General features: G+C 56.3%; 1 protein-coding gene across 1 annotated transcript; it reads left to right on the forward strand.

The window, feature by feature from the left end:
* Positions 1-6,465: 6,465 nt before the first annotated feature.
* On the forward strand, positions 6,466-8,826 carry HOXD11 (homeobox D11). Its single transcript, XM_040972102.1, has 2 exons — positions 6,466-7,334; positions 8,103-8,826. The coding sequence occupies exons 1-2, from the start codon at positions 6,542-6,544 to the stop codon at positions 8,336-8,338; spliced, it is 1,029 nt and encodes a 342-aa protein (XP_040828036.1). The 5' UTR covers positions 6,466-6,541; the 3' UTR covers positions 8,339-8,826.
* The last annotated feature ends 5,001 nt before the right edge of the window (positions 8,827-13,827 follow it).

Here is a 13,827-nt window from a genome sequence, read left to right on the forward strand (position 1 = left end):
AGGCACGCGTGGCCGCGGCCAGGCCTGGCCTGCCCTTTTGGAGTGAGGCCTGGTGTAAGGAGGAGGAGCTGGTGCTGGGGCTGGGGCTGGGGCTACGGCTGAGGCTGGGGCTCTCCCTCCTCCGCCCTCTTCCCTCCTGGTTCATCGTTGTCTGCGACTGCGGTTCAGTTTGCAGCCTTGGGAGCCAGTAGCTCTTGGAGAGGAGGCCACTTAGGCCTCCTGCTTCTCTCCTTTTCAAAGAGCCACTGAAGGGGACTTGAGGAGTTGTCCAGTAACCTTGGCCTTATGGCTGCTGCATGTGGAATTTGGGGTCACCCATCCTTGCTCTTCCCTGGAGCATTGCGCACTCCCTTGTACTGGGATTATTCTGTTTGCAAATGATTAGATCTCTCTCCCTCCCTACCCTCTTCCCTCCTCCAGCCCTCCCCTATGATCCCGGTCTGCATTTAACAGGCAGCTACCTAGAGCCCCAAATAGAAATAAATATAGCAAGGCCTCAGGATGAGTGAAAAGGGCTGTGGATACAGCTTAGTCTCTGATCCAGGCAACTGAAGCCCTTTGTGGCAAAGGCAGGATTTCCATTCTGGAGGAAGGACACCATTCCTTTCCATCCCCTGTCTCCCCCCCTTCCCCCTCTGCCCTGGTAGATTTGGAAGGACAAAAGCTGCCCTAGACCTTCAGACCTCTAGAGGAACGGAAACGGGAGGGCTGGGTGGCAGGACAAACTCGGAGACACCTTGGAATGCAGACTAGGCTGGTTGAGCAGAATGAATAGCTCATGGCTTCCTTCCCTGAGGTGGTCTGAGGGAGGCTGGAGCTCCAGAGCCAGCTAGAGTCTCCAGACAAGACTGCCCAAATCCCTCCTGCTTCCACCTTCTCCCACACTGGCAGAGGCCAGGCCCAGGCGTCCTGTAACTAGACCCCAGAGCCGAGCTTGGGGGAGGGCGGCTGCCGCTGTGTTTCAAGTCTCCATTGCACTCCATACCCAGGGAGTGGAGTGGGGATCGGGAAGGGGAGAAGGGTCCTCCTACAGGAGCTGTAAATGTGGCTTGCCACCCTGGGTGGCAAAGGTGTCCACATGATTTTTTTGAATTAGCTTATGGGCCAGTGCCTCCTTGGCTACCCCAGGAAAGACCCTGCTCAGGCTCAGTCCCTGATTGCTGCTCTTGACAAGACAAGCTGCAAACCCTCTCCACTGTCAGCCAGCTCCCCCAGCTGCCCAGCTGCTTTGTCCCTTTCTGTGGCCTGTCTGGATGAACCAGTGGAGCCCTCAAGGCACTGGGCCCTACCAGGCTTGCCTTGGGAAGACTGGGGCTTCTGGATATCAGATGGAGCTGTTGTGGGCATGCTCTGCCACCCAGCCTTCATTTCACCAAAGCCATGCCTCCCTGTGTCCCAATCTCTCTCTCCCATCCCAGCCTTCTGAAATGCGGCACCCCCTCCTCCCAGCAAGCTGCCAGACAACCCAAAATGGTTCCTTTCCAGAGCCCAGCTCTCTTCAGTGGAAAATCAAGGTCTAGAGCTGCAGTGGGTACCTCACGGGGAGTCTTGGATGCAAGAGTTCAAAGCATCTCACTTGTTTAGACTGATTTCATTTTCTGTGCTTTCTAATAGTTGTCGTGCATGTTTTGTTTGGATTTTGTCACAAACAATAGCTTGTGTATATCAGACACATCGAAATGTTTTGGGTGGAAATAAACATCCAGGTCCCAGCCAAGCTCTCGGGGGCCTGATGTCAGTTTTTCAAAATGCTCCCAGTTCCCTCCTAACGTCTTTAAGGCCTCTACATTCTTTTTTTTTTCTTTCCTGGTTGTGGTTTTATCTTGGGTGTTGACTTGTTCAGTAAATAAGAAAATGGCTTCCAACATAGTCAGGAAATGGTGTAGTAAAACCCATGAACAAACTGTACGTGAAGCATCCAAAGGGGGGAGACTACAGACAGATCTGAGTCTACTTCGCATGCTAATTAGGACCCTTGCCCTGCACTTTGCCTAAATTCTCAAACTTTAAAGCTTGTTATTATAGGGGTGATGGCTGACGATTTGAGGTTTCTCATATTTCAAAGCAAAACATGTCTCTGTCATGTTTTGGTCAAACTTATATGCTCTGTTAAAATCTCTAATATGCACACCCCCACCCAGAGCCCAGCTGACTGACTAGCGGGTGGAAACGCACCCACAAGCCCCCCTAGGCCTTCAGAGGCACCAACTAGCACAGCCCAGGAAACCAAAGGCCTGCTCTGTAGTTGCCCTTTTTACAAATCCTACCTCCTAGCTATTGGAAGTAGAAACCAGGTTTTAGCCAAAAGGAAAAAATAGCAAAATTGCTAAATCTTTGATACCTAGTACTGAATCTTCAATATTGCAGCTTCCTTTACATGGAGCAAATTTAATGTATCTTTAAAGCCATTGTTCTTTAACAAATACATCTAAAATACATCATACACAATAGAAAGAAAAGAGGGGTTGGAGAGGCCCTAAGGCTAGACGTGTCTCCCCGCTTGCTGGGGGCAGAGAAGCTGTGATACCCGATGGCAGGGCTGAGCCTGTATTCAGAGGTTTGTCTCCGGGAAAACAAGCGAACAAAGGCAAAGCCTCGCTGAGACTTAGGATCCGGGAGCTGTGGAAAGCACAACACCACACTCAGATCCAGGCCCTTTCCCCAAAGATACCGTGTCATTCCGGGGTGCTCGCCCTCTCGGCTCAGGATGAGGTGTGGGAGAGGAAGGGATATTCAGAGAGCATTCTTCAAAGAGACTCAAGTGATTCCAAGTGTAAAATCTTGTCTTTTACTTCAGCAGTGTTTGCCAAATCCATCATCTTTACCCATCCACTCAAATCCAAAGACGGCTCCTTTCCGAGCCAGGGTGGGGGAGTTGTTTTGGCAGGGGTTTGGAACCACGAAAACATTCGTGAGCAACAAACGGATCCACAGAACGGATGCTGCAAGCCGAGGGCTCCTGATCCCCTCCTCACAGGGAGACATCAACGAGTCTTCGCAAATGCCGCCACCATCCACGCGAGGCTTTGGACTAGGAGCCTTTGAAAGGAGACAGAAGCCTCTTGGTCTGGCGTGCAATGGCTGGCGGGCTCAGAAGGCCGACCAGTGGGAGCTTTTAAAAAGGCCAGGGGGTTCTCCCCCACGGAGGCGGGCAAAGGAGGCTTCCGGGATGCTGGCGGATGGAGGAGAAATCCAGAATCCTTGTAAATATTCATGTCTGTTGTGGGGGTTGGGGGAGGGGTGTGTGTGCCCCAGCACTCGCCTCTCCCCTCTGCACCCACCCCCACAGTGTTGGGGTGGGGGAGGGCGCGGCGCCTGTCCGACTGTCCTTGGACAAAGGTGATCTCCCCCACATTTTTGTTCGGCCGGCTCTGGACTTCGGGAGCCCACTCCGAGGGCTCTACAGGGACAGGGCTGGCTCCGGGTGTTTCCCCCACGTTTTTCTTCTTTCGTTTCCTAAAAGAGCATAAATAATTAAAGTTTGGCAGAGAGGAAAAGCTTTCTTGCAGAACTGTAGTGGCAATAAATGAAATGAGTCAGAATCCCTTTCCCAGTCAGCTTTTACGAGAGCTGCCAGACAGTGTCTGTTCACGTTCTCCAGATACCAGGGGCGCCCTGACAAAGTTAAGGTCAAGTTAGTGTCTTATCTTGGGTGGCTCAAGAATCACCGCATCGCGTTCCGGCGTGGCGCTAGGAGCCATCCTCGCTCGCTCCTGGAGCTGCCGGCGGCGCCCCCGAAGGCCCGGGACGAACCCTGCGTTTCGGGTGGGGCCGCATAGGCAAGGACGAGGCCACGGCGCAGGGGTCTTCACGGTAGGTTCTCTTGGGCGGGACGCGCGGGTCGGGAGGCTGCGGTTTTTCCCTGAATTTCGGGGTGAGGGTGCGGGGAAGGGAGGCCGAGGTCCAAAAGGAGAAGCGGGATGGCCCCCTGAACGAAAGTCCTGGGTTGTGTGGGCGAGCGAGGGTCGGTGCTCAGGCGCCGGGAGGGTCCCGCCGCCCCCTTCCCCTCTGCACCCGCTCGCCGCTGCAGATGGCGCACCCTCCCCAGCCAAAGCGCAGCTCCCGCTGGAGCCGCCGCCGTCGCCATGTCGTTGAACTTGAATGGTTCGTCCTCCCCATTTCCCTTTTTCGGCGGTCAGCAGACTCCACTTTGGGGGGCGGCAGGCTAACCTGCGCCCCACCCGGGGCCGCTGGCAGAGAGAAGGTGGCGGAAATTTTGTGCACCGGCAGGCACAATAAACAGTAGGGTTTGGGGTGGGGGGGTGGGGGCGGTGCGCCGCTGCCCTGGGTCCTGAGCGCCCGAAGGGCCAGTGTGCAGTGTCCGGGGAGCCATTTTAGGAGAAAGATCCGGGGCGTCGCCACGGCCACGAGAGGCTTGGGCCTGGGATGGAGATGGAGAGACAGATAAGTGCGTGTAGGGGAGGGAGGTCCAGGGCTGAGGGCAAGGGTGGTAACTGGCATCCGAGCAGGGGTACCAGCTGTACAGTGGGGGCACATAGAGAGGGCAGCTCTGGGGGGTGAGAGAGAGGCTCGGTGCCCTCCTGTCGCCGCAGACCTGTTTGCGCAGTGTTGGGGGAGGGCAGCAGACGTGGGAGGGGGCGGAGGAAAGAGAGAGGGAAGGCAGAAAGGGAGGGAGGAGAAACAGGGGAGTGGGGGGGCACAGCAGCCAGAAAATAGATATTAGCTCAGACCACCCGCCTTTCTCTGTCGGCTCCGCATGGTGGGCAGAGCGTGCACAGCATCGGCACTGCGGCGCCGGGAGGGAACTAGCATCTCTTCCAGCACCTCCGGCCCTGGGCACAGGGGCTGAAGCCCAAGGCAGAGGATTCCTGGGTTCTGAGACAACCTCTTGCCCTCCTTTCCGGGATTCTGGCTTGGGGAGAGGCTGTTTTGCCTTTGGAAAGCAGAAATGGGAGTTCAGGCCTTGCCCGGATCCCTGGGCTAGGAGAGGCTCGCGGCAGACAGCCGAGGGAGCGAGCAAGGCCTTGGATGGAGTGGATGGGGGGCCTGAAGAGACCGCCGCAGAGCCAGCTGGTGTGGAGAGGCTCTGACGGTGCGGCTGCCGCTGCTGAAAGTCCCTGGAGAGCCAACCCTTCTCCCCAGAGGGCAGCAATGACCATGCAGACCCAAGGGCTCCGGAGGAGCTTCCGGCAGGCGCCGAGGGGCTGCGAAGGCCTCAGTGGGGTTGCTGCGCAGAGAAGGGTTTGAGAGTAAGGCCGAGTGGTCCCAGGCAGGTCTGGAACGCCCGGTGGCAGGGAGAGAAGAGAGGGCCTGGGGGTTGTCCCTGGCGGGGGAGGGGGGGTGAGGTGCTCCGCCAGCATAGCCAGTAACGTGGGGGGGATGTTGCAAAGGAGGAAGTCAGGACCCAGGGCTCCGGGTCCTTTTGTTCTTCCGGACCCCCACTTTTCATCTTCTAAGGAGGCCAGGGCCAAGTAGTGTCCTTAGCGGTCAAGTTCCCCTTCATGCTTCAATATTGAGAAACAGAGGGCAACCGGGAGAGAGGAGAGAGACACCAATGCAGGTTGCAGCAAAGGAGGTAGCGGGTGAGCGGCAGGAAGACAAGGGGCAGGAGGAAAGAGGAGCCAGGCGAGGGAAGACCAGAGAGAGCCCAGGGAAGGAACAAGAGGAATAGAGAGAGGGCAGCCGCAGCTGCAGAGGGGCACTTAGGGCTGAGTGGGTCCCGAGGCCCCCCGCTGGAGGGAGGGCGTGGCAAGGGTTTCGCTTGGGCTTTTGGAGGCTAGAGCTCGTGCCCGGACGGGAGGCAAGGGGGTGGGAGTCAGAACACGAGAGAGCCAAGTTACTCCTAGGTGAACGCGCTGGGCAGAGAAATATGTAAATCAGGATTCCCCGCGCCCTCGAGAGTGGCGCAATTACGCCCCCAGAGCAAAGAAGCAACAAGCTCCCGGCGGGTGAGCTGCGGAGGGTGGCGGTGTCGCGGGGGAGGGAGCGCCTGCAGCAAGGCTGTGGGGGTGGGAACCTCACACCCTCACACCTAGTTCCCTGTGCCCCGGGGCTGGGGCTCCCCCCTCCGCCCGTCGCTTCTCTCCCTTCCCCCTTTCCTCCCCCTGCCTCCCCCTCCCTCCTCCTCCCTGCCGGCCTCGGTCCGCGTACTTAAAGCAGCGCGGGCGGGCAGACGCGGGCGGGCGGCCCGGGCGGGCGGTGGCAGATGCGCCCAGCGGTGGCAGCCGCCGGCGGCGCGCAGGTGACCGGCCCGCGGCGCAGCCTAGTCAGGGGGCGCCCGGGGAGAGCTAGCGGGAGAAGGAGGCAGATCCGCCCCCCACCCCCCCAGCGCGCGCGCGTCTCGGCGCCAGGAGCCGTCCCGGGGCGTGTTGGCGAGTGCTGATATAGATATAAGGACATTTCTCTCCATGGCGTCACGTGACATAATTACCACCAGAATCAATCAAGATGAATTGCACGTCAGCGCCCGGTGGGGATTTTTGCTTAGTTGATCCTGGCCCAAGCCTCTTGTGCAATCGATGGCTCAGGTTGGCGGCGCGGGGAGCGGCCCGGGGCTCGCCGGCGTGCACGCCGCGGAGCCATGAACGACTTTGACGAGTGCGGCCCGAGCGCAGCCAGCATGTACCTTCCCGGCTGCGCCTACTATGTGGCCCCGTCGGACTTCGCTAGCAAGCCGTCATTCCTTTCGCAGCCGTCGTCCTGCCAAATGACTTTCCCTTACTCTTCCAACCTGGCGCCACACGTCCAGCCGGTGCGCGAAGTGGCCTTCCGCGACTACGGCCTGGAGCGCGCCAAGTGGCCGTACCGTGGCGGTGGCGGCGGTGGCGGCGCAGGGGGCGGTGGCGGCGGGGGCGGCCCCGGCGGGGGCGGCGGCAGCGCCGGGGGCTACGCTCCCTACTACGCGGCGGCGGCGGCGGCAGCGGCGGCGGCGGCGGCGGCCGAGGAGGCAGCCATGCAGCGGGAGCTGCTCCCGCCCGCGGGCCGCCGGCCAGACGTGCTCTTCAAGGCGCCCGAGCCGGTGTGCGCCGCGCCCGGGCCTCCGCACGGGCCGCCAGGCGCCGCCTCTAACTTCTACAGCGCCGTGGGTCGCAATGGCATCCTGCCGCAGGGCTTCGACCAGTTCTACGAGGCAGCCCCGGGACCCCCCTTCGCCGGGCCGCAAGCTCCGCCGCCGGCGCCGGCGCCGCAGCAGCCCGAGGGCGCTGCCGACAAGGGCGACCCCAAGAGCGGGGCTGCTGGCGGCGGGGGCAGTCCCTGCGCCAAGGCGACCCCCGGCTCGGAGCCCAAGGGGGCAGTGGAAGGCGGCGGCGGCGGTGGCGGCGAGGGCGAGGGCCCCCCGGGGGAGGCGGGGACCGAGAAGAGCGGCGGCGCAGGTAGGCACCGGGCGCGGGTCGCGCGAGGCTGGGCCCGGGGGCTTGCGGGCGCGCGGGGGGCGGGGTGGGGTGGCGGCAGGGCCTCCCTCTGCTTGCGCCGTTTTATGTGCTACTTTATAAGCATTCGAAGGGGTTTATACATCCTATAAGATTTCCCGGGTCGTTGTAAAGCGTGTTTATGATAGGAAACCAATTTAGGTGGGCTTAAGGTAGACTTGGAGGAGGACATTAATCGTGGCAGAGAGCTTTTCCCATTTGGGGAGGGGGCTGATGGGGGGGAGGGTGCTAAGGACCGCGAATGAAGGGAGGGAGATTTGGAGACGGGTTGTGTGAGTGCGAGCGCCGGAGCCTCCTGCTTTAAAAGGAGGGAGGGGGTGTTGATCCTTGCACTGGACTTTATCCAAGCCGCTGGCTGACGCGCGCCACTGGAGTCGAGCGGATGCCCCCGCGGGCGCGCTCTTGTCTCCTGGCCCTCAGGTTCCAGTTGAGAGCCTGCCTCACCCTCCCGCTTCTTCCCACCTTGGTACCAGACTGTGTGTGTGTGTGTGTGTGTGTGTGTGTGTGTGTGTGTGTGTGTGTGTCCGGGCGTGAACACAGGTCCACGCCCGCACTCTCTCCAGTGCCCGCCCATATATCATCCCCCACGACGCAGGCAGGGCCTTGCAGCGGCAGTGGGGGGACGTCCCAACGGGGGCCAGGGGCCCTCCAGGGCGGGTGGGGGCTGGTCAACAGCAGTACCTCTCACCCCGCGGTCTCTTTGCCTTACAGTGGCCCCCCAGCGGTCCCGGAAAAAGCGCTGTCCCTACACCAAGTACCAGATCCGCGAACTGGAACGCGAGTTTTTCTTTAACGTGTACATAAACAAAGAGAAAAGACTCCAACTCTCTCGGATGCTCAACCTCACTGACCGGCAAGTCAAAATATGGTTCCAGAATCGCAGGATGAAAGAAAAAAAACTGAACAGAGACCGTCTGCAGTATTTCACTGGAAACCCCTTATTTTGAGAGCTCCAGGAAGCGCCCCCTACCCCGAGCCCCACTCGCCCACCTTCCTCCCCTCCGGCCTGCCCAGCGCAGGCCCAATGTCCTTGGCTTTAGTGACGCCTCTTCTCTGTGGAACTTCACGATTCCTTCCCACGGCGAACTCGGGACCTCCCAGCGACCACTGCATCCTGCGGACCAGGCCGGGGACTTGGCCGAGCGGATCCTAATAAGGGGAAAATGGTAAATGAAAACGTCCCTTTACAATTTTACCGCCGAGGTGCTGTTGTTGCCCCTCCCCCTCTGCGGGTCCTCTTGGGGCCGCGGGGGGCTCCGTAGGGAGTTAGGCCTCGGGGCTGGAAGGTTTTGTTCTGAGTTTGAGTGTGGGGGAGGGTGTCCTTCCTTCCCCTGCGTTGAATGCAGATTATTTAAACTCTGGGAAATGTACCTTTAGTCTGTCATATCAAGGCATGAGTCACTGTCTTTTTGTGTGTGTGAATAAATGGTTTTTAGTAAAATGGAGGTTACAGCTTCAATACACTGCCTGGATTTCCTCTGGGAAGTTTAGAGTTTGATTAGAGTATCTTAGGGGCAAGAATCCTCTCCCCTCCCAATGCACCTGAAAAATCTAGTGAAACTTTTTTTTTCCAATCCTGCTCAAATAGAAGTTGTTCCCCCCACCTCCTGAAGGCTACACTGATCTGCAAAATGATAGCAGTGATGAAGTGCAGCAGGACCTAAGCAGCAAACCCTCACCCCACTCCAATCGAGTGAACTTAGGGTTGTTTTTTTTTTTTTCAAAATGTGAAAAGCAAATGTTTAAATGCTGCTTAGAAAATTTCCAATTCTCTCTTGCTAAGGATGACTAGAATCCAGGGTCCCTTAAAAGAAGACACCAAAATTAGAACTCCCATGGGGTGAAGGGTGGGGGGCCAATTTGCTGAAAGCTTATTCAGTAGGCGGACAGGGCTCGAATGGTCCAGGAGCAGGACAGGCACCTCCCCCCCGCTGGACCGGGGCCAGGGACCGCAGACCCGCTTCTCACCGCATTTCGCGCTTCAAGTTAAAGAATGTAGTAAGGGCTGTGCGGCACTTTACGTTGCAGGGCCAGGCCAGGCTGTTTACAAAACCTTGAACTGTCTAGACAACACCATAAAAGCCAAAGTTCTAAACAGCTTAATTGGGTTATATTATACACCTTCTGGTGGGCCCAAAAGAGATTTCCGCAATGTGCAATAAACTGGAGAAGTGAGAAAATCTTCCCTTTCTCTGAAAAAAAGTGCAGTGAATCTTATGACTCTTAACCTTTCCTAAGTCCAAAGCAAAAATATAAATCTGTAAGATTCACAGCAGCCCAGGCATCTCCTGAACAGGCATGCACTTTGAAATGCAGTTTTTAAAAATTGTTCAGGCTTCATTTGGGAAGGGAAAACATAAGTGCATAAGTGTATGCCTTTGAACTTCCAAAATGTCAAGGTCATCACCTTTAACCTTTCTGAATAATTAGGCGCCTTAAGGTTCTTCTGTGATTTTCACCCGCCACCCACTCTCACACACCCATGCTCACACAGTTCCAGACCCCCACACACATTTATGGCCACACAAAATCATATCAGGGACTTGCCATAAATCTAAGAAAATTCCTAATTTCAGGATCAGCAAGCTTAATTTCCCTCCAAACATTTATGCAGTTCAATAGCAATTTTCTTCCGAAAAACATTGGTTAGGAAAAATTGCTAGTGTGCTTTCACAATGGATAGGAAATATTGACGATTTGGTGATGGGACGCCTAGATAGTGGTCCTTTTTTTTTGCACTAATGAAGAACTACTGCTTTTAAATGCAGGTGTTTGAAAGGAAGTTCTCCTTAGGCTTACACCTTCATTGTATTTGAAAGCAATTTGCCACCCTGTCAAATCAATTAGAGAATATCCTATGGCACGGGACAAAACAAAATGTATTTATATTGTTTTAGTAAGAATTTCTCAGCCAGTAGTACAAAGGTGCAATAGAAACAAATCCTGCAATCAAATAATTTCGTTCAGAAGTGCGGTAATCATAGATCGTTCTAGAAACGCAAAGCTAGTTTAGCTTTACTTACTCTCCACTTATTTACTTATTTATTTTTTCTTTCTTGCCTCTTTTAACTGCGTCTCAATGTAGCCAGATTGTGTGCCCGCCACTATATAGTCAAGCAGAACTCGAGCTGCCAGTCCCGGTTTGCAGGGGCCTGGAGAGCCACACGAGGGCGCGCTCACGTTCCTGACGGCGCGTTTGGCTGGGAGGCCGCGCGGTACCTATTTTTGCCAGACTGGGTCGTAATGGGCGAGCTCAGCCCGTTAGAAACGGGCGGCGGCTAAGGTGTTTGCTATGTGTTTGTTGTAAGCATCCACGCGGTGTGGGGAATTGCACTAAGGCAGAGAAAAGTGAGCACTACAGGATTGTTTTGGAAAACATGAGATTGTTCACCTAATCGGGTCGTGTCTCCTTAAAAAATAAGGCCGTTCCAAGAACCCTTTGGTGGAACCTGATGGTCTTGAGGATTTTTGAAAGACAAATCTGTGCGTTTTGCAATAGGTCGTGGCCAGCGAGAGCTAATTTAATTAGAGGAAATCAATTTTCGTGTTGGTTTGAATGTATAGAGCGATGTCGGGGGCAGGAACAGCACCCCACCCCCTCCCTACCCAGCTCCCTAAAACCGCGTCGGTCCTGCGAGCTCTCAGACCGCCCGGGATGATTAAAAGGCTTTTGTTTAAGACAGATCAGGGCAACTTAGCTGAGTGTGGTCTCAGAGAAAATCAGGCTCCTCGGGACGGGGCAGAAGTAGCCGTTCTGGGCTCAGGAGCTCCGGGCCGTGTGTAGCGCGCGCGGGGAACTCGGCGGCGCGACGGCGAGGCGCGGGCAGGACTGCGGTTTGGGATGCTCGGGTCGGATGCCGCCACGGGAGGCAGTCAGCTCTCCTGGGAAATCTTTCTGTGTCGAGGCCTGGTGGGACGGGAATGTATTAGAAGCAAACGGGCTTTGCGTTTTGCCAGAACCCTGGCCACCCTTCCCTGTCGCCCGCTGGCGCCTGGAGGTGTGGAGCTGCTTTTCGTCACCGACTTCTCAGAAGCAGTTCACCCGCTGCTTGCCCTCCCGCCCTGGCCGAGCCTTTGACTTTGGGGAGAGGCTCTGCCCTGGTCCGCGAGCAGGGGGGTCCAGGACCTGGGCCGCTGTAGAAGGGAATAGCTGCTCTTTGGGCCCCGCGAAGTTCATGGTAAAGAGCCCGCCGCTACCAGCATTAGCTCCTGTCTCAGCGACTGTGCGGTCTCTCGTCCTCCATGCGCGGGACCCAGGGCGCTGGCTCCGGCGCTCGGCCGCCCCTGGGAGCTGGTGTCTGCTCGTGGAGCGGCTGGGCGCCCTTGAGCCCCGCAGCGAGGCGCCAGCGAGCAGGGAGGCATGGGGGGCCCTCAGAACCTCCCCAGGGCATCCCTGGCCCCTACCAGGGCAACCACGGATCCGGTTAAACTGTTGTTGTGAAGGAACCTTGGCGACGACCTAGCCGGGGCTTCGGCCTCTGTGGGATAGGAGCCCCCTCCCCAGACGTCGTTGTGTTCCTAAGAGGCGGCCCCGGTGGCAGCGGAGGCGTTTCTGATTGTGCGGGGTGGGGGTAGGGGGGCCTTGGCCTTGGCTGGTAGCTGCCGGTAGACCGCGGCTTTTCGTGGTCTGCGGTTCCTTTCCGCCCCGCAGCGCCCAAGACGCGCCTGCCAGGGGCCGGCAGCGGGGACCAGGACCTCTGCGAGCTGGAGCCCTGCCGCCTCCCTTGCCACCGCTCGGAGCCTGGGGCTCTCGGGAGCGGTGTGGCGGTGGATGCTGTGGCAGCGCCGAGGTCTCGGAAAGTGGAGGGGAAACGCGGGGAAATAGGAGTCTTTGTGTGTGTACAGAAAGAGGCTCTTGGGCTGCTGGCCGGCTCCGACACCTCCCACGATTCTCGCGCGCGCTGGTGGCAGCCTTCACATTTGCCCCTGCTTTTCTTTACTCCTTGGTAGAAGGGGCACCCTGAGAAGGCAGCTTTCCATTAGTCCCTACCTAGTCTTACCCTCCACGGAGTGGCAAAGCCCGGAGGCAGCTCAGGTCTCCGATCCCGGAACCGACAGGCCCTCCCGGGCCCAAGGCCTCTACTCTTGTTTCCTTGAAACAGGGGCTTGCAATTACGGAGTCACTTTTTGGTTATAAACACTAACTTCTTGCTAAAGTCACCGCTTTAATTTTTCTCTGCCAAGAACGTGCCCAAGAGAAGGATGCCTGGTACAAATGTGGGTATTCATCTCCTTTATGGTGCGATATTGATTTATTATTAATGGTAACGGCTCCATCTGATCTAAAGATGATCAAAAACAGCAGCTGCATTACAGACTTATAAGTAAAATGAAGGCTGGCCTTTAAAGCTATAGCCTTCTCATCCCATTGGCTTCATCTCAGCCTCAGGGTTTCAGCTGCAGCTCCCATCCTCCTCAGCCTATGTCATTCTCTTGTATTATTTTTGGTTTGTTGGTTTTTAATAGTAAAATCACTGTAAGAGATTTACATTTTCTGCCCTGAAGGAGTCACATTGAGGGAAGAAATTTGAAAACACAAAGTATGATTTTATGGGAATAGGCTCAAAAATATATTTATGCACTCCCCCTGCCTCCACTCCTATGAGCAAAAACTTATTTCATAGCTAATCTAATGTGGGGTGACTTTGAACACAAATCCACTGGGAGTGGAGATGGGAAAAGTCCCCTAATTTGGAAAAACAGCCCCTGCCGGTCCAAGCTTTCTGCAAATCTACCAGCTCCCAAAGGAATTGCTTGTTTCCCCACCTGGATGTTATATTCAAGTATAAAGAAAGATTTGAATGAAAGGACATTTGATGGGCACAACATTCCTGATTAGGTTGAACAGTCCCGTCCGTCTTGCTTGGCATAGGGAAAATGGGGTAACCGAGTTCCCGGTGGCTTCTTGGCAAAGGGGACCATAGTGCTGCAGCAGCAAGCTGGCGTTAGGGCGCCTGCCGGCAGAGACCACACCGGGCACTTTGTCCGGCCCTGGGCATGCTTAGCCACAGCTCAGAACCATGCCTGTGTGATGCGCTGCAAGAAAGCAAATTTGGGGGTGCTGATCATTGGCTGTTGCTGTCAAACAGAATCTCAGCTGCCAAGAGTCAGAGTTGGGGTGTGTGTGTGTGTGTGTGTGTTTCTGTCTTCCTCAATCCCCACCCCCAAGCTTAAAAACAACCATCCTGGTGCAAAGGTAATGTTTAAACCTCTGGCTCTGCCGAGATGAGATGCGGCAGCCAGAACAGTTAGAGGCGCCAGGCTTTTAACCTGACAATGATGTTGTATTTGAGCAGCTGCATAAAGGTTTAAAAGGTCTGTCTCATTGCCACCGCAGAGGTTTTTTTTTTTTAAAGGGGTTATTGTTTGGGCGAGGGCACCGAGAGGGGACGAGTGGAAGCAGACCCAAGGCCGAAAATAATGCTCCCTGCATCCA

The sequence above is a fragment of the Ochotona curzoniae genome, unplaced genomic scaffold (assembly GCF_017591425.1).
Source record: "Ochotona curzoniae isolate NIBS_2020 unplaced genomic scaffold, NIBS_Ocur_1.0 contig_2210, whole genome shotgun sequence".
In the NCBI taxonomy this organism is placed as follows: domain Eukaryota; kingdom Metazoa; phylum Chordata; class Mammalia; order Lagomorpha; family Ochotonidae; genus Ochotona; species Ochotona curzoniae.